Source organism: Eurosta solidaginis, chromosome 2, assembly GCF_040869045.1.
Source record: "Eurosta solidaginis isolate ZX-2024a chromosome 2, ASM4086904v1, whole genome shotgun sequence".
Taxonomy (NCBI): Eukaryota; Metazoa; Arthropoda; class Insecta; order Diptera; family Tephritidae; genus Eurosta; species Eurosta solidaginis.
In genome coordinates this window covers 306,936,478-306,956,707 of record NC_090320.1, presented here as the reverse complement: position 1 = coordinate 306,956,707, position 20,230 = coordinate 306,936,478, and the positions used below count along the sequence as shown (strand labels likewise).

The 20,230-nt window shown below is 35.6% G+C and overlaps 1 protein-coding gene across 1 annotated transcript in view; it reads left to right on the top strand.

Moving 5' to 3' along the window:
• The window catches only part of LOC137241910 (ABC transporter G family member 18), a 197,523-nt gene that overhangs the window by 82,349 nt on the left and 94,944 nt on the right, over positions 1 to 20,230 (top strand). The window contains exons 7-9 of the mRNA XM_067769262.1: positions 11,674 to 11,912; positions 13,244 to 13,372; positions 13,570 to 13,880. Coding sequence (XP_067625363.1) covers positions 11,674 to 11,912; positions 13,244 to 13,372; positions 13,570 to 13,880 — 679 coding nt within the window. The remainder of the gene's footprint in view (positions 1 to 11,673; positions 11,913 to 13,243; positions 13,373 to 13,569; positions 13,881 to 20,230) is intronic.

Here is a 20,230-nt window from a genome sequence, read left to right as displayed (position 1 = left end):
TCAAAATATCTTCTTCCAAATATCTACCGGAACTAATTTGGAATAGCGGTTGAAGCAACCGCAGCCTGCAAGTTCTTTAAGTCAGCAGCCTGGCAAATGAAATTTTAAGTTTTTGTCAGCTTATTAAATTTCAATAAAAAAATACTGGCAATTGCTTCTAAAAGTTTTTTTGCACGAAGTTCACAATTTCGATTTGATGCGTTTTCGTGATTCAAACATTTTTTTTATGATTTTGGAAACAGGAAGGTTATCGGGTATTATTTTCAAACACGCTGAATAGTATGTGATTGTATTATACTCAAACACTATGTAAAAAAATATATATTTATTATTTGAATACTGTTTTTCTGGACGTGATCAATAATAAAACTACATATTTGAGGCAACCAATTTGGACGTTGGGCCTTAGCCGAGATGCTTTCGAAGTGCGAAACTTTACCCTTCGCAGTATTTATATTTATAATTATTGTTTGTTTGTTTTAATGGTGTGTTCAATTTATACTTATTATTAAGAATTCATGAGCTTAACACCGGCTTATAATAATTGAATATTCAATTATTATGTTTTTCTAGAAGAAACTGAAAATAAAGAAAGAAACATTTACTGGAAATTGTGATGGTACCATTTCGAAAACCGCCACGAATTCATCGTCAGGCAATTTCGTAATGTTATTAAGGTTTCACCGAGATTCGAACCGAAATATGGCCTAAATATAGACTTCAATGCAAAGTGTGATAATTGATTCTTGAATTTTGTAATTTTTGTTTAATAATCATAATTTTTTTAATTTGATTTCTTTTATCGAAAAAAGAATTTTTTTTTTAAGAATAATGAAAGTAAAAAACGAGTTAAAGTTTTGTTCACAAATACTTTTAAATAATTTTTTAACGAAAAACATCTGATATTCTTTTGCAGCCCCTGCTAATATAAAATTAATAACGGCATTTTTTTTTTAAATTACAAAGTTTGTGGTTTAGTTCTTGAATGCAGTGTATATACAAACTAACACGTGCACGTACATACATATATTGCGTAATAGAAATTTTTGCGCGCTTAGCTTTTATGTTCTGTCAGTGATTGGGTGATAATAATTCACGTACAACTTATGTATACATTTGTAAATATGTACATATGTATATATATACTATGTATGTAAGGTATACATATAGGTACTTATGTACAGTTTATCGATCCATCCTAATAGAAAGGTCGCAACTTAAAAGTTTTATTAATAAAGCCGTATCTGAGCAAAGTCGTTAGTAGAACCATATAGGTATGCATGTATGATCAGAAAACCGGTGAAAAAAATATTTTTTTTTTTTGTGAAAAAAGCTTCGAATTTAACTCAATTTATTTCCTATTCACAATTCGCAAAAGACATAAATTGGTTAACCAGAATATATGTAGATTCATGTATCTTCTATAATATAGTTTAGCCTTTTAAGTAGTTAACGAATTGTGAAAAAAATTTAACTAAATTATATCTTTTTTTTTTATACTCAGTTGAGCAGAGCTCACAGAGTATAATAACTTTGATTGGATAACGGTTGGTTGTACAGGTATAAAGGAATCGAGATAGATATAGACTTCCATATATCCAAATCATCAGGATCGAAAAAAAAATTTGATTCGTCCGTCCGTTAAAACGATAACTTGAGTAAATTTTGAGGTATCTTGATGAAATTTGGTATGTAGGTTTCTGGGCACTCATCTCAGATCGCTGTTTAAAATGAATGATATCGGACTATAACCACGCCCACTTTTTCGATATCGAAAAACCGAAAAAGTGCGATAATTCATTACCAAAAATGGATAAAGCGATGAAACTTGGTAGGTGAGTTGAACTTATGACGCAAAATAGAAAATTAGTAAAATTTTGGCCAATGGGCGTGGCACCGCCCACTTTTAAAAGAAGGTAATTTAAAAGTTTTGCAAGCTGTAATTTGACAGTCGTTGAAGATATCATTATGAAATTTGGCAGGAACGTTAGTCCTATTATCTACAATATGTATGCTTAATAAAAATTATCAAAATCGGAGAACGACCACGCCCACTTTAAAAAAAATTTTTTTAAAGTGAAATTTTAACAAAAAATTTAATATCTTTACAGTATATAAGTAAAGTATGTCAACATTCAACTCCAGTAATTATATGGTGCAACAAAGTACAAAAATAAAAGAAAACTTCAAAATGGGCGTGGCTCCGTACTTTTTCATTTAATTTGTCTAGAATACTTTTAATGCCATAAGTCGAACAAAAATTTACCAATCCTTGTGAAATTTGACGATAACTGTTTTCTGTGAAAAAGGGCGAAATCGGTTGAAGCCACGCACAGGTTTTATACACAGTCGACCGTCTGTCCTTCCGCTCGGCCGTTAACACGATAACTTGAGCAAAAATCGATATATCTTTACTAAACTCAGTTCACGTACTTATCTGAACTCACTTTGTATTGGTATAAAAAATGGCAGACTATGACCACGCCCACTTTTTCGATATCGAAAATTACAAAAAAATGAAAAAATGCCATAATTCTCTACCAAATACGAAAAAAGGGTTGAAACATGGTAATTGGATTGGTTTATTGACGCAAAATATAACTATAGAAAAAAGCTTTGTAAAATGGGTGTGACACCTACCATATTAAGTAAAAGAAAATGAAAAAGTTCTGTGGGGCGAAATCAAAAGCCCTTGGAATCTTGGCAGGAATACTGTTCGTGGTATACATATATAAATAAATTAGCGGTACCCGACAGATGATGTTCTGGGTCACCCTGGTCCACATTTTGGTCGATATCAGGAAAACGCCTTCACATATACAACTACCACCACTCCCTTTTAAAACCCTCATTGATACCTTTAATTTGATACCCATATCGTACAAACAAATTCTAGAGTCACCCCTGGTCCACCTTTATATATCCCGAAAAGGTGACCTATAGAACTAAGGCCCACTTTTTAAAAGACTCATTAGCACCTTTCATTTGATACCCATATCGTACAAACAAATTCTAGAGTCACCCCTGGTCCACCTTTATGGAGATATCTCGAAAAGGCGCCCACCTATAGAACTAAGCCCACGCCCTTTTAAAATTCTCTTTAATACCTTTCATTTGATACACATGTCATACAAACACATTCCAGGGTTACCCTAGGTTCATTTTCCTAAATGGTTATTTTCCCTTATTTTGTCACCATAGCTCTCCACTGAGTATGTAATGTTCGGTTCAACCCGAACTTAGCCTTTCTTACTTGTTAAATTTTAATTACACCCTTTTTAACCGCCCCCCTGAAGTACGACTTTATTAACGACTACGTTCAGATACGCCCTTTTTAGAAAAACTTTTAAGTTACGACCTTTCTATTAGGATAGGTCGATACTGTATATATGTGCATATTGTCACACACGAGTACCATTTGTTTGTATGTGAGTAAATACATAATTATTTACCTACATACAAACATACATATGTCATAGAGAACATTGCCAATAACCTTGTTTGAATATTGATTAATTGAATTGTGGATTTTTCGCCCATTTTTTAATTTCATTTCTTATGTAAATTACTGCATTATTATTTATGATGTGATACATTTGAGGGAAGATTGATTTTTTCATAAATATTGAACTCCAATCAGAATCTTACTTAAGGCCGCGCACAATTAAATGTTTCATATAGATGCCTTTAACACAAGCTTACATTCCAGTTACATCGCCATAGTCAACAAAAATGTTCCGTTTATAAATATGAAGTATCTTCAGACTTGGCAATTGAAGTTTATTTCGCCTTGCCCATTTACATACAAAATTTCGCGAAGCACTGTTAAAAACATTCTCCTTATACAACAAATATACTTGCTAACATATTTTGTGTCATATTCATTAGTTATATTGCAGTTTTGAATAGCGCAAAATGTTAGAAAAGTTACCAACGAGTAGGAAAAATAATTTCACTTGTAAAGTGTGCCCGCACCCTTAGCCATAGCAAATGTCAAATTTTTCTTCTTATGCTGTGCTTGCAACAAAAGTTGGGAGTTGGCTACTTTTCCATGTCAGATGGCGCCAGTAAACGCATTGATTAAAACGCATCTTATGAAAATCTGAAAAACTACATACATACACGTCATAATTGTTTGAAATCATTGTCTTACGAAATCCTGCAAAAATCTGTATGTAACGCCAAAGGCAATATGTTTTCGATCTTATGATTTATTAAACCAAAGTTTCCTCTAGAGAATTATCATCTACTAGTCCTGGGGACAGCTGGCGGTAGAACACTTGATCTCCCTTGGCCAACCAAATTGGGGTCAGTTATCGCGAAACGGGAATAGCTGGCGTGACTTGTTATTACAAAACGGCCAAAATTGCTCAGGGGGTTAAGTTCCAATTGATTATAATGATGATGATGATCCTTTAGCATAGAGCCAGCTGGAGAGTCTAGATTCCAGTAAATAGATGACGCTCGATTTGGCTAAGATATTGCAAAAAAGCCATGCTAATATTTTTTTCATTCCAAATAGCAAAACTCTGCTTCAACAATAATCCGATAAAAACTATAACAATGTGACACTAATTCTATTTGGGGCAACTGCTTGGATCCTACCGCCTTTCTATAGGCTTTATTTATGTTCGAAATGTAGGCTAAAGCAACACGATTGTGTTTGCTTTGTAATAATTTCTCAATCGGAATCTTTGAGTCAGACCGCTTGGCTTCGTCTTCGTTGTACAATTAATTTCTTATCAAATAAAGGAAAAATTCTTTCATTGCAAAAAGAGTCTGGTAAAAAGTGCTTAAATGATTGCTCATAAATTTTAAATTATTGTAATTATGTGGAATGACTTGATTTTAACATTTGTATGTGCCAGTTTAAGTTCGTTTTATTAAGTATTCTACAAGGCTGAAAACCACTGGCGTGAGAGCCGCTGAACCGTTTTGGGCTCGTTTTGTGTCTGATGTGAAGAAAGGCAGATGATGTGGCTCAATCACTCAGACGGTTGCTCTGGTTGATGTAATTTCTTTTAGTAGGAATTTTCGCTATTACTTATTATATTCATCGGTTGATATTTGGTTGAAAACCCAGTTCAATTTAAACCCGGTTTGAAGCCCTGGTATATTAAAATATTTATCACGTTTTGTAGAGATACATACATACATGCTTTATCGAAAAGCAAATTCCATTTTGTGGGAGGCTCTCGATGTGCGTCATGCACTATTTCCGATAACTTCGTTGCACCCATTTTTTTTTTTTGTTTTTATACTCAGTTGAGCAGAGCTCACAGAGTATATTAAGTTTGATTGGATAACGGTTGGTTGTACATATATAAAGGAATCGAGATAGATATAGACTTCCATATATCAAAATAATCAGGATCGAAAAAAAATTTGATTGAGCCATGTCCGTCCGTCCGTCCGTCCGTCCGTCCGTTAACACGATAACTTGAGTAAATTTTGAGGTATCTTGATGAAATTTGGTATGTAGGTTCCTGAGCACTCATCTCAGATCGCTATTTAAAATGAACGATATCGGACTATAACCACGCCCACTTTTTCGATATCGAAAATTTCGAAAAACCGAAAAAGTGCGATAACTCATTACAAAATTCAGATAAAGCGACGAAACTTGGTAGATGGGTTGACGTTATAACGCAGAATAGAAAATTAGTAAGATTTTGGACAATGGGCGTGGCCCCGCCCACTTTTACAAGAAGGTAATTTAAAAGTTTTGCAAGCTGTAATTTGGCAGTCGTTGAAGATATCATGATGAAATTTGGCAGGAACGTTACTACTATTACTCTATATGTGCTAAATAAAAATTAGCAAAATTGGATTAAGAACACGCCCACTTTTTAAAAAAAAATTTTTTTAAATTAAAATTTTAACAAAAAATTTAATATCTTTACTGTATATAAGTAAATTAAGTCAAAATTCAACTCCAGTAATGATATGATGCAACAAAATACAAAAATAAAAGAAAATTTCAAAATGGGCGTGGCTCCGCCCATTTTCATTTAGTATGTCTAGAATACTTTTATTGCCATAAGTCGAACAAAAATTTACCAATCCTCCTCAAATTTGGTAGGAGCATAGATTCTATGACGGTAACTGTTCTCTGTGAAAATGGGCGAAATTGGTGGAAGCCACGCCCAGTTTTTATACACAGTCCACCGTCTGTCCTTCCGCTCGGCCATTAACACAATAACTTCAGCAAAATCCGATATATCTTTACTAAACTTAGCCCACGTACTTACCTGAGCTCACTTTTTCTTGGTATAAAAAATGGGCGAAATCTGACCATAACCACGCCCACTTTATCGATATCGAAAATTACGAAAAATGAAAAAAATGCCATAATTCTATACCAAATACGAAAAAAGGGATGAAACATGGTAACTGGATTGGTTTGTTGACGCAAAATATAACTTTGGAAAAATCTTTGTAAAATGGGTGTGACACCTACCATATTAAGTAGAAGAAAAAAGTTCTACAAGGCGAAATCAACAGCCCTTGGAATCTTGGCAGGAATACTGTTAGTGGTATTGCATATATAAATAAATTAGCAGTACCCGACAGATGATTTTCTGGATCACCTGGTCCACATTTTGGTGGATATCACGAGAACGCCTTCACATATACATCTAAGGGCCACTCGCTTTTAAAACCCTCATTAATACCTTTAATTTGATATCCATATCGTACAAAAACATACCAGAGTCACCCCTGTCCCACCCTAATGGCGATATCTCGAAAAGGCGTCCACCTATAGAACTAATGCCCCCTCTCTCTTAAAATGCTAGTAACACCTTTCGTTTGATACCCATATCGTACAAACATTCTAGAGTAACCCCTGGCCCACCCTAATGGCGATATCTCGAAAAGGCGTCCACCTATAGACCTAGTGTCCACTCCCTCTTAAAATGCTCAGTAACACCTTTCGTTTGATACCCATATCGTACAAACATTCTAGAGTCACCCCTGGCCCACCCTAATGGCAATATCTCGAAAAGGCGTCCACCTATAGACCTAATGCCCACTCCCTCTTAAAATGCTCAGTAACAGCTTTCGTTTGATACCCATATCGTACAAACATTCTAGAGTCACACCTGGCCCACCCTAATGTCGATATTTCGAAAAGGCGTCCACCTATAGAACTAAGGATTACTCCCTTTTAAAATACTCATTACCACCTTTCATTTGATACCCATATCGTACAAACACATTCTAGAGTCACCCTGGCCCACCCTAATGGCGATATCTCGAAAAGGCGTCCACCTATAGACCTAATGTCCACTCCCTCTTAAAATGCTCAGTAACACCTTTCGTTTGATACCCATATCGTACAAACATTCTAGAGTCACCCCTGGCCCACCCTAATGGCGATATCTCGAAAAGGCGTCCACCTATAGACCTAATGTACACTCCCTCTTAAAATGCTCAGTAACACCTTTCGTTTGATACCCATATCGTACAAACATTCTAGAGTCACCCCTGTCCCACCCTAATGGCGATATCTCGAAAAGGCGTCCACCTATAGACCTAATGCCCACTCCCTCTTAAAATGCTCAGTAACACCTTTCGTTTGATACCCATATCGTACAAACATTCTAGAGTCACACCTGGCCCACCCTAATGGCGATATCTCGAAAAGGCGTCCACCTATAGAACTAAGGATTACTCCCTTTTAAAATACTCATTACCACCTTTCATTTGATACCCATATCGTACAAACACATTCTAGAGTCACCCTGGCCCACCCTAATGGCGATATCTCGAAAAGGCGTCCACCTATAGACCTAATGCCCACTCCCTCTTAAAATGCTCAGTAACAACTTTCGTTTGATACCCATACCGTACAAACATTCTAGAGTCACCCTTGGTCCAGCTTTATGGCGACATCTCGAAAAGGCGTCCACCTATAGAACTAAGGATTACTCCCTTTTAAAATACTCATTACCACCTTTCATTTGATACCCATATCGTACAAACACATTTTAGAGTCACCCTGGCCCACCCTAATGGCGATATCTCGAAAAGGCGTCCACCTATAGACCTAATGCCCACTCCCTCTTAAAATGCTCAGTAACACCTTTCGTTTGATACCCATATCGTACAAACATTCTAGAGTCACCCTTGGTCCACCTTTATGGCGATATCTCGAAAAGGCGTCCACCTATAGAACTAAGGATGACTCCCTTTTAAAATACTCCTTACCACCTTTCATTTGATACCTATATCGTACAAACACATTCTAGAGTCACCCCTGGCCCACCCTAATGGCGATATCTCGAAAAGGCGTCCACCTATAGACCTAATGCCCACTCCCTCTTAAAATGCTCAGTAACACCTTTCGTTTGATACCCATATCGTACAAACATTCTAGAGTCACCCCTGGCCCACCCTAATGGCGATATCTCGAAAGGGCGTCCACCTATAGACCTAATGCCCACTCCCTCTTAAAATGCTCAGTAACACCTTTCGTTTGATGCACATATCGTACAAACACATTCTAGAGTCACCCCTGGCCCACCCTAATGACGATATCTCGAAAAGGCGTCCACCTATAGACCTCATGCCCACTCCCTCTTAAAATGCTCAGTAACACCTTTCGTTTGATACCCATACCGTACAAACATTCTAGAGTCACCCCTGGCCCACCCTAATGGCGATATCTCGAAAAGGCGTCCACCTATAGACCTAATGCCCACTCCCTCTTAAAATGCTCAGTAACACCTTTCATTTGATTCCCATATCGTACAAACACATTCTAGAGACACCCCTGGTCCACCTTTATGGCGATATCTCGAAACGGCGTCCACCTATGGAACTAAGGATCACTCCTTTTCAAAATACTCATTAACAGCTTTCATTTGATACCCATATCGTACAAACACATTATAGAATCACCCCTGGTCCACCTTAATGGGGACATCTCGAAAAGGCGTCCACCGATAGACCTAAGGCCCACTCCCTCTTAAAATGCTCAGTAACACCTTTCATTTGATACCCATATCGTACAAACAAATTCTAGAGTCAGCCCTGGTCTACCTTTATGGCGATATCCCTAAATGGCGTTCATCCATAGAACTATGGCCTATTCTCTCTTAAAATACTCTTTAATACCTTTCATTTGATACACATGTTATACAACCACATTCCAGGTTTACCCCAGATTGATTTTCCTTATTTTGTCTCCATAGCTCTCAACTGAGTATGTTATGTTCGGTTACACCCGAACTTAGCCTTCCTTACTTGTTAATTATTTATATTTCATGTTTTTTTCCAATAATTTAAAATCTCCTTCGATGATTAATTTTGTATGTAAAATTAAATGATTCTGTGGTTTCACAAACTTATACCTACATATGTACATACTGTGTACATATATACATATGTGCTTTGGTTTAATATGCAAATGATTAACAAATCAAAGTTCAAATATGTGAGGCGAATTGATAAATGCAAATTTTTGTAGAAATATCTTTGTTTGGGAAGGGTGCAAATGTCACAAGTGTCAATTTTCTAAGAAGTATATACTGCGACATTGACTGAATGACTTAAACATGCACTTACATGCTAACCCATCCTCAAATGTACAAAAGTATGAACATTTCCACAGACATACCTACGAACAATAGCTTTTTGTTGGCGAATACACTTTTTAATGAAAAAATGCATTTCAATGTCCATTTGAATCGGCTGCATTTTGCATTTGTAATTAATGAATTTTAAATATTTTAATAAAACTTTTGCATTGCCTCCTAATGCATTGCGCATTCAAAGGGTTCACGTTCATTTTGAAAAAAAAAAGCACACTTCAATGTGCAATACTTGTCCTTATCTACCCATTAGTGATGTCAGCCCCGTGATCTTCAATCGTAACTTTGAAACAAATTGCAAGATAGGGTGCTCTACATAAAATTAAGTTTAGCTTTAAAACAATTTTAGATCATCCCTTTTCTATTTTGTTTTAAAGACAAGACGGCATCGGCGCTGCGCTCTCGTCCTTTTTCATTGCATGCCATCATAGTCATTCCCTTTCCTGCTCTATCTTTTAAGGTTAGATCTCTATAAGTGGGTATTTTGTTCTATACTTCAGTAGTATGACTTATTTCATGTGTGTTTGTTGGTTTATTGCTACGTGTTTGTTTGCTGTATCTACGAGAATACTTGATTTTCGCTTGATGACGTCGCCAGAGCCTCGCGTGGTGTTATATGGCATTGCATAGTTTGTCAGTTTTTGCTAATTCACATCTTTTCCGATTAGCACATTTGTGCTGCCTTTGTCTCGTCTTACTTGACTGGTGATCATTGACTGTTTTCTTCCTTTGTTACCTTTTGTTGTTGTTGTTGTTGTAGCGATAAGGTTGCTCCCCGAAGGCTTCGGGGAGTATTATCGATGTGATGGTCCTTTGTCGGATACAGATCCGGTACGCTCCGGTACCATAGCACCATTAAGGTGCTAGCCCGACCATCTCGGGAACGATTTATGTGGCCACATTAAACCTTCAGGCCATTCCCTCCCTCCCCACCCCCAAGTTCCATGAGGAGCTTGGGGTGGCCAGAGCCTCGTCTGTTAGTGAAACAGGATTCGCCGCGGATAGGTGAGGTTGACAATTGGGTTTGGAGAAGCTGTTTATTGCGCTGGCAACATGAAGGGTTGCGCTACACAGCCCCTTGAATCTGGTATTTTAGTCGCCTCTTACGACAGGCATACCTACTGCGGGTATATTCTGATCCCCTGACCCGCTGGGTCACCTTTTGTATTCCAGAGCTTTTACTATAACAATTGGAACATGAGTCGATCTTAGTGGCGGGGCCCATACAACTTGTGAGGTAGTTTCAAATTAGTTGAGTTGACATTAGATTAGCTATTTTATATATTTACATAAGAATGCGTGTAAGAATGCGAATATTTAGGTAAATAAACGCCACAATGAAAAAAAAAATAAAATAAATTGGTGACGCTTATTAAAAAAATTAAATGTGAACTTAAAACAAATAATATCGAAATTCCCCCTCTCACTCCTCAAAATATGATAAGAAATTATTGTGTCGAACGGAAATCTCTACGTCATTATGATCAATGAAGACAAATTGGATTTTAATATGACTATATGCAAGATAAGACTTATTTACCTTGCAGTCGTTTGCCTTAATCGATTTACTAAATAGATTTAATTGTATCGAGGTGAATGAATTCATATTAGCACGTGTATTCTGCTTTAATTAAGTATTGGCTTCACATTGTAATAGAAAAAATATTAATTTCCGATAGTTAAGTACATAGTTGCCTTTTATTGTTTCGAATGATTAACGGTAATCAAACTTGATAATGTGTTTATTAGGTGGACAATTTATTTTGTCATATGCAGTATGTACGTATGTATGTATGTGCGTATGTGAGTATGCATGAACTCTTCTCCGATATCTAATTTTTCACGCCGACTCGATAAACACATTTGGTTTTGAAACAAAATCCAAGAGTATAAGTAAAAGTTTTCAAGTTTCGACTCATTAGAATGATATTTAAAATCCGCGTTAGCTTTTTTCATCGTGATCTCATGAGTTCGTAGTTAATTATTCTTAGTTATTAAGTGTGCCAAAAAATTCTTTTAATCTCAGGGACCGTGTTTGATTTTTAATGAATACGTTATTTCTTTCTTTTCTCTACAGTGGTTTGGACAGCTCGTCCTGCAGTCAATGTGTGATGCTTCTGAAGAAATTAGCTTCTCTGGGACACACCATTGTTTGCACAATTCACCAGCCAAGTGCGTTGATATTCGAAATGTTTGACAAATTGTATGCTGTGGTGGATGGCAATTGTATTTATCAAGGTCCAGTGCGGGAGCTGATTCCATTCTTAGCAGGACAGGATCTGGTGTGCCCAAGCTATCACAATCCCGCGGATTTTCGTAAGTTTTTTTTCTTTTTATACTCAGAGGGCTTTGCACACAGAGTATATTAACTTTGATTGGGTAACGGTTGGTTTTACAGGTATAAAGGAATCGAGATAGATATAGACTTCCATATATCAAAATCATCAGTATCGAAAAAAAATTTGATTGAGCCATGTCCGTCCGTCCGTCTGTCCGTTAACACGATAACTTGAATAAATATTGAGATATCTTCACCAAATTTGGTACACAAGCGTATCTCTGGACCCAGAAGAGATTGGTATGGAAAATGAGCGAAATCGGATGATAACCACGCCCACTATTTATATATATAACATTTTGGAAAACACAAAAAACCTGATTATTTAGTAAATAATACACCTAGAATATTGAAATTTGACGTGTGGACTGATATTGAGACTCTTAATAAAAATTTGAAAATAAAATTTTAAAATGGGCGTGGCACCGCCCACTTGTGATAAAATCAATTTTACAAATATTATTAATCATAAATCAAAAATCGTTAAACCTATCGTAACAAAATTCGGCAGGGAGGTTGCCTTTACTATAAGGAATGCTTTGAAGAAAAATTAACGAAATCGGTTGACGGCCACTCCCACTTTTATATAAAAGATTTTTAAAAGGGTCCGGGACGAATAAAATAAGCTACATCTTTGCAAAAAAGAGCTTTGTATCAATGGTATTTCATTTTCCAAGTGTATTTATAACATTAAATAGGAAAAACTTCCAATTTTAAAAAATGGGCGTGGCACCGCCCCTTTTATGACTAAGCAATTTTCTATGTTTCGGGAGCCATAACTGGAAGAAAAATTAACATATCATAATGAAAATGTGTACATATATTTTCCTTGTAGCAGAAAATATTTCTAGTAAAAATCGACGGGATCGGTTAAAGACCACGGCAACTTAGATATAAAACAAGTTTAAAAGGGCCGTAGACTAGAATAATAAGCTATAACTTAGCAAAAAATAGTTTTGAATCAATGATATTTCACTTATCACGTTTTATTGTAAGAGGAAATGGGGAGACATTTTTTTTAACGGGCGGTGCCACGTGTTATGTAGAAAAGTAATGTATCTGAAATGAAATGTGCAATTGAAGCTCACGTTGGGTATATAATGTTCGGTTATACCCGAACTTGGACACCTTTACTTGTTTGTACATAATTTTAAATTACATGCCTTTTTCTGAAATAATTTTTTTGAAATGGCAAATAATTTTTTTTGGAGAAATTGCTGCTGAATGACATCAACTCACTCTAAACTTTAACTATCTGTATATTTAAGAGACCAGCAATGAATTAATTTACTGATATTATGTTTTGTAGTTCTGGAAGTGGCTGTGGGGGAACATGACCGAGATTTAGTCAAACTTATAAATGCAGCGAATAAAAAATACCACGAAGATGTGGATAGTCAACAAATAAATGTACATCGTTTGCTCTCTCGATTAAAAGGTAAGATATGTAAAATAAATAAAAATAGAAATAGTAAATGCGAGAAAATGTTGTAATTATAAAATAGGACGCCACATTTGAACTCGCAAACGCCTCGTAAATTAATTCATAAAAGTAAATTCAGGAGGTTTGTTGGGTTTGATGTTTGCGCGCGTCATAAATTAGACATCTTATTTCCATTTCATTTCTATTTTTAGACAATGAAACGTGCAGTAGAATTGCCAGCAGTTTCAAACGTTTCCCCACCACCTTGTCCAAAATCACAGCCTTCGATTATGTGAAACCTGCCGCTGATGATGTGGCTTTGGAAGAAGTAAAAACGCTCAATGCCAAAGCCGCAAATACAAAAGCTAATGATAGTGACGATGAGATTGGCTTAGCCGCGCATGCGCAAACTGATGGTCCACGTTATGGGGTCAAAAAGACTGTACGCACACAACCGGCCTCGTTTGTAATGCAATATTTTCTACTGCTGAATCGAATTTTCTTATGTGCACGCCGTAATTATGTAAGTTACACGCTTGAATGCGTCTAGTAATTGGTTTTATGTATGGATTTGGTCATGTTCTTATGTTTTACCTTCGTATATACGCTAAATATATGTAAAGTTACATATCATGTGTTTAAACAGTTATGCAGTAATGTCTGGATATGATGACTTATTTGCTTAGAGACCTTTTCACTGTTTCCAGGTAGTTCACTGCATCAAAATTGGCATATCTTTTTAAAAAACTACACCATTTCCAGTTGTAAATGAGAAAGCGTCAAAAAGTTATATGGAATCGAGAATAGTCAATTGTAATTGCGAAAGCGTCACTTGTAAATGAGAAAACAGCAAATGAAATTTCGAAAGCGTCATTTATAATTGAGATTAGTGAGTTACAAATGAGAATATACAGTTGTAAATCCGAAGGTATCATATTGAAATGAAAATAGTTAATTGTAAATTCGAAAGCGTCACATGGAAATGAAAAATAGTCACTTGCCAATGAGAAAGCGTTACTTGTAATTGAGAATAGTCAATTTTAAATGAGAATAATCAATTGTAAATGTAAATTGAAAAATTTAAGAATAATGTCATACCAAAATGTAGTTATTATCATTACTACATAGTAGATATACTATATATTACATGTTTATTTAAATGCAATGTTACAACAATTAGTGAATAAAACGAACTTTGCATTTTCAACTGACAATTTTTATTCTTAATTACTGACTATTCGTAATAACAAATTATGCTTTCGTATTTTCATTTAATGCTTTCTCATTCACAATTTAGTTTTCCCATTTTATATGACACTTTCGCCTCTAATATTTTCATTTACAACTGACTATTCTCAATAGTAACTGACGCTTTCGAATTTTCAAATGACGATTTCTTAATTAGGAATGACATTTTCGCATTTTCGTTTGATGCTTTCTCATTTACAAGTGACCGATTTCACTTCCAAATGGAACTTTCACATTTACAGTTCACTCTCCTCATTTACAACTGACTATTCTCAATTACAGTTTCTAATTTACAACTGACTAATCTCATTTACAATTGACGAATCTTATTTTCAAATGACGCTTTCACATTTTAAAGTAAATATTCCCATTTCCAATTAACGCTTTCGCATTTAAAATTCACCATTCTCAATTACAGTTCACGCTTTCGAAATTTCATTTAACGCTTTCTCATTTGCAAGTGTCTATTCTAATATCGAAGTGACGTTTAATGCATAAAATATTTATATTTTATTGAATTTTCGGCGCTAATGAAGTATCAAATCTAAAAGATATTGACCCTCATAAATGATATTAAATCTTTAATTTGAGTAAAGTGGGCACACGGGATTATGTTGCAACAATTCCAGGTTTATTTCCTAATGATTTAGGAGTTACTTCCGAGATCGTTTCACGAGTATATCGGAATCTCTTCGGGTACATTTCATAATTATTTTCGGTATGATTTTGAATACATTTCGGAATAATTGCGGAATTGCTCTCCATATTGTTTCGGGGCTGCTTCGAGAAGATTTTGGGAGGTTTCTGTCGTGATTTTTCAATCTCAGGGTAGATTTCAGGGACTATTACGGATTTATTTCAGAGCTATTTCGAAATTATTTTGAGAGCGTTTCGGGAGAATCTTTAGATATCTCGGACTCTATCGTGATTATTTTCGAAGTGTCGTTCTCCCCCTGGTACTGTTTTCTTTTTATTTGCTTCAACCTAAGCCAGCCATATAAAAATAAATAATCTTATGCCGCGTTGCTAGAGTGATGTCAGTTAATGTAGCTTATACTAAAATATTTTCACTAACACATCGAAGCTGACTCTTCCCTACGACTCATCATAGGTAGACCCTATTACTGATGTATTATTCGGCCCTCACAGTTTATTACTCCAGTAAAGCGTCTACGTAAATACATTTGTTGCTAAGTGAAAAAGGCTAAAGTTCAGTTAATGTTTATGTTTCCCGTTTTCGCTTCAATTTACTTAATCATAATTGTTTTAATAACTTTTTTGTTGCCTTTTGTTATACCCATACAATTGTTTGCTAATGTAAAAAAGAAATAATTATAAATTTTATACATCAAACTTTTATTTCATGTGTTACTTTAACAAAGTAAGAAAGTCTAAATTCGGGTGGAACCGTATATGGTATACCTAGCTGTGAGCTTTTATGGCATCGCACATTAAACAGCTACTTAGTAAAATTTTTTTCAGAAATACTATGCCAACTTTTATCAAAATATCTTAATAATAGCATTTTTTAAAAAACAATGGTACCTCGTGTGGCAAGCAGAATTAAATATCAAGATAATTATCGATTTCTTGTTCAATGCCGAGTGTAATTCTGTATTGATAAAAGCTTCTCCCTAATATCTGGAAAATATTTACACTTCGGTTTTATTGTCCCATTATTAGTCTACATGGTACTTGCTATTGAATTTATAACAGCATAGATACTTGGCTATTTTAGGTTAGGTTGAACTCATCCATGGTGGAGTCCATGGTGTTACCAGAAGTTTGATCAACGACCAAACTGAAGTACCCTATCGGAAACCAGGACCTATGTTTAAATACTTGGAATCATGAACAAATTTATTGCGTAAACATTTTCTAAATCAGATATAGATTTCCTCAAAAAACGAATCGTTTTTTTCTACTTGTTTAAAAATACTCTGATCAGAAAATGTTTAGCGTTTTTTACAATATAATAAAAAACCAGATAATAATATCAGTTCATACAAAAACTTTCTAATTTTTAAGTCACGCGATGGGTGTATAATGCTTAACAATTTTGCATGAACTTAGTCACATCTGCTTTTGTTAATTAGTACAACAAAACTTTGACCCGCAATAATTGTAAACACATTTTCAGAAGCACAATTTATGAATTTTTGTTAATGTATTTTTTCACTGCTCAACACATTTGTCAGCACAATAATAACTTTTAATATTCATATTCACATTAAAAGTTAAAACAACTCTTTATGTATATATATATATGTATAAGTGTATGTCTGTATGTATGTATGTATGTATATTCATAAAACGACTTTTTGTAAAGAAATCGCTGATGCTTCTCCAGTATGTCAACAAATGCTCTCAATTACTCTAATTAGGAGGGGCGCAGCGGGGCCAGATACTTTAGCCAATTCTTTTAACACATTTAGAAACCATCAGCAAGTGGTTCCTATTGTCTCTTCTCGTTATACTTTTATTAATGAGCGTCATAAAACTCATTCTTTTATATCATCCCATATTAGAACGATAAGTATTGCGTTAAATTAATATACAAAAGGAGAGCTCGACTTCGTTGGCGCCAATGCTTTTTGTATATCTTTGATAATTGCTTTAATTACGGCAGTCTGTGCCCTTGGCTAAAAATTTGCTTGGAACTATATTTGTAGCCTTGATTCAATCACAAGATTGGTCGGTTGAAAAAACGAATTTACTGAAATTACGCTTATTCCAAATCTTCTGCTAACGTTCGAATAACTAAACTGTTGAATAAATAACTCCAATATTGAATAATGCAAAAATGGTCTTTATTAGACTACTTATACTTCGCAACTGATAGCTTGCTTAAATCAAACTGATTGGTCGTGCCTCAAGTGCTGCTGTTTTTATACTGTTTGGTTTCCTCGTTGGCATATTTCTAGGCGTCTTTATTTCTAGAATTTACAAGTTAGTTACCAACTATAAAATTACCAGCTATAACTACGTTTATAGCTTCTCATACGCGCGTGTATATGTGAGTGATACTTGCACCAATTATTGCTTATATGGACATATGTATAGATATAATGATTGATTTATTGATGTGCATACAATTCACTGCTTAGTATTTGCTTAGAGATGATAGTATCCCTTAGTGTTGCTAATATTCGTCACAATATATAAGTACTGAACTTCATAATCCCTGAGTCTTATTTTTCTGATTTTATAATAAGTTTATTTAATACACCAGGATTTAGACTAGTCGACTAGAAGATAGACTAATGTAATGTTGTACTCGTTGGGGGTATTCGAAATACTTGTCTCTATTTGGTTATTTATTGAATTTTTTTTATTATTGGAATATTATTTAATTATTTGGCATGAGGTATTATCAAAGGGTCGTGTTCCAAATATTCTTAATGGTTTATCTGAAATAACTCCAACTTAAACGGAGAAGAACTTTCCCAAGTTTCAGAATACATAGGTAAAAGCCATCCCTGCGTAGCAAGAGTCAATGTCTAAATTAAAGGTACTAAGAGAGTCAGTCTTTTTTGTGAGATTTTGTGGACTTCCTAGTGGAGTATCGCCCTGCCAGTTCAACATCGCTTTATCTCAAAATATTTTCAGCATTGGTTTCAAAAGCTCCCTATCTAATAATTTGTTTGAAGGTTAGGTTAGGTTGAACTGTCCGGCCCATGAGGACCTCACATAGACTGAATGAGTCCGTAGTGTTACCAGAAGTTTGTTTTAACGACCAAACTGAGAAAACCTATCAAAAACCAGGACCCTATGCTATAAAATAACTCCGCCTTCTTTGCAAATACTAGACGCTTCCTAGGACTTAAGCCACTTCCTGCTACTATATCTGACAGCTGTATTGCTCCTAATAGCTGAAGTCTTAGCCTGGCAAGCGCAGGGCACGAGCACAGAACGTGCTTGATCATTTCCTCCACCAACCCGCACTTCCTACATCTGCTATCACTGACCAAGCCTAATTTGAAGGCATGTGACGTCAGAAGGCAGTGCCCAGTTAGAATACCCCTCATGAGTCTACAGTCCTCTCTTTTTAATGATAGAAGCAAGTTAGTTAGTCTAAGGTTGTAAGACCTACACATAATCTTCGACACTTTACAGCCCCGCGCTTGAACACACGCCTTTTCCGCTTGGTTGATCATGTGCACCTCTCGCCTTCGCTTAATCTCGCCCAGTCTAATTGGAACATCTACGGAGCAAGCTTCAAGAGATGCGCCCTTCTTAGCTAGTTCATACGCTTTTTCATTCCCATGATACAAAAAATGGAGGTAGTTCCATTTGGTGTGACGTTAGCCACTTGACTTTTGCCCCGTAGCTCTGCAGGTTAGCCACTAGTTATGAGAGTTATTTTGCCCGTTGTACCAGGGCCACCTTGGGGCAAGCCCCACCTATACATATTATGTGCCCTTTTAGCATTGACATGGATGTGGCGTGCCACAAACGTAACAAATTAAACACCTGCCACTCACTGCAGACTTTGGAGATAGACTTTTTCTCAACATGCCTTGAGAAATATCCACCGTAGAGGGATGATAATAGGGCCATGCTAGAACAACAGAATTTGTTTCTGTCTAGGGTCAAGCTGCCATAAAGATATGAGTCATTGGTTATGTAGTTGCCATCCACTATTTTTCAATAAAATTGTATGTTTACTGATGTCTCAATCGATATATGTATGCACATAGATCGTATACGATTATTAGAACAACAAACATTATGAAACTTCAAAAATCCCCAAATTTGAGTGGTACTACCTTCTTTTTTATACCATGTTCCCATCTATTCCCATATGCCGTGGGGCGCAATATAGATGTATGCCCTGTCCCGATTGTCTCCAGGGACTGCTTACACTCACATGTCAAATATATAGAATTTGTGCTCAGACACGACGTGTTACAGCAAATTCTGAGATAGAACGTTTTTGAATAAATGGCAAAGCAATATGTATATTTTTCATTTCAGGAAATATCTAGTAAAAAATTAATGATTTCCTTAAAAGCTTTTGACATTTAATAAATTAGTTACTTTGATATACATTCCCTCTTGATTGGTGGTTTTTAACTTAAATTACTCAAAATCTGTGTGCACGACGTGCGCTAATTACGGGACTCTAATTGAGTTTAACAGAATATCGAAACTTTCTAAGAGAGATCTTCGTTTTCTAAGTATCGCTTTCGCTTAGCTTTAAATACTTCATATATGTGGGGAAGTTATCTGTGTAATTATATTCTGTACTTCCTAATATACCTCTTCTAAGCCTTATAGATTTATACTTACTGTTTTGCTTGGATACATTAATAAAATAAAGTCGAGCTTCATTTCCAACTTGCGTCGCGATACTCTTTATTTCTTTCTACAAATTGGCGGGACTGGACCTACAACGCAGATGAGTTCTCGATGAGATTTTCAAGGCAGAAATACACTCGAAGTGTTGGCAAAACCACTTTCGCAAGCCCCTAGGAAAACTATATTTTTATGTTGCTTTTTCCGAGTCCCGGTCTGGCTTCAGTCCACATTCCTTCCAAAAACAAAAAAGTGTGAACATCATCTCCCAGAACTATTCGAAAAGTGTTAACGCTGCACTTTATTTTTTGTATATATGTATATGTT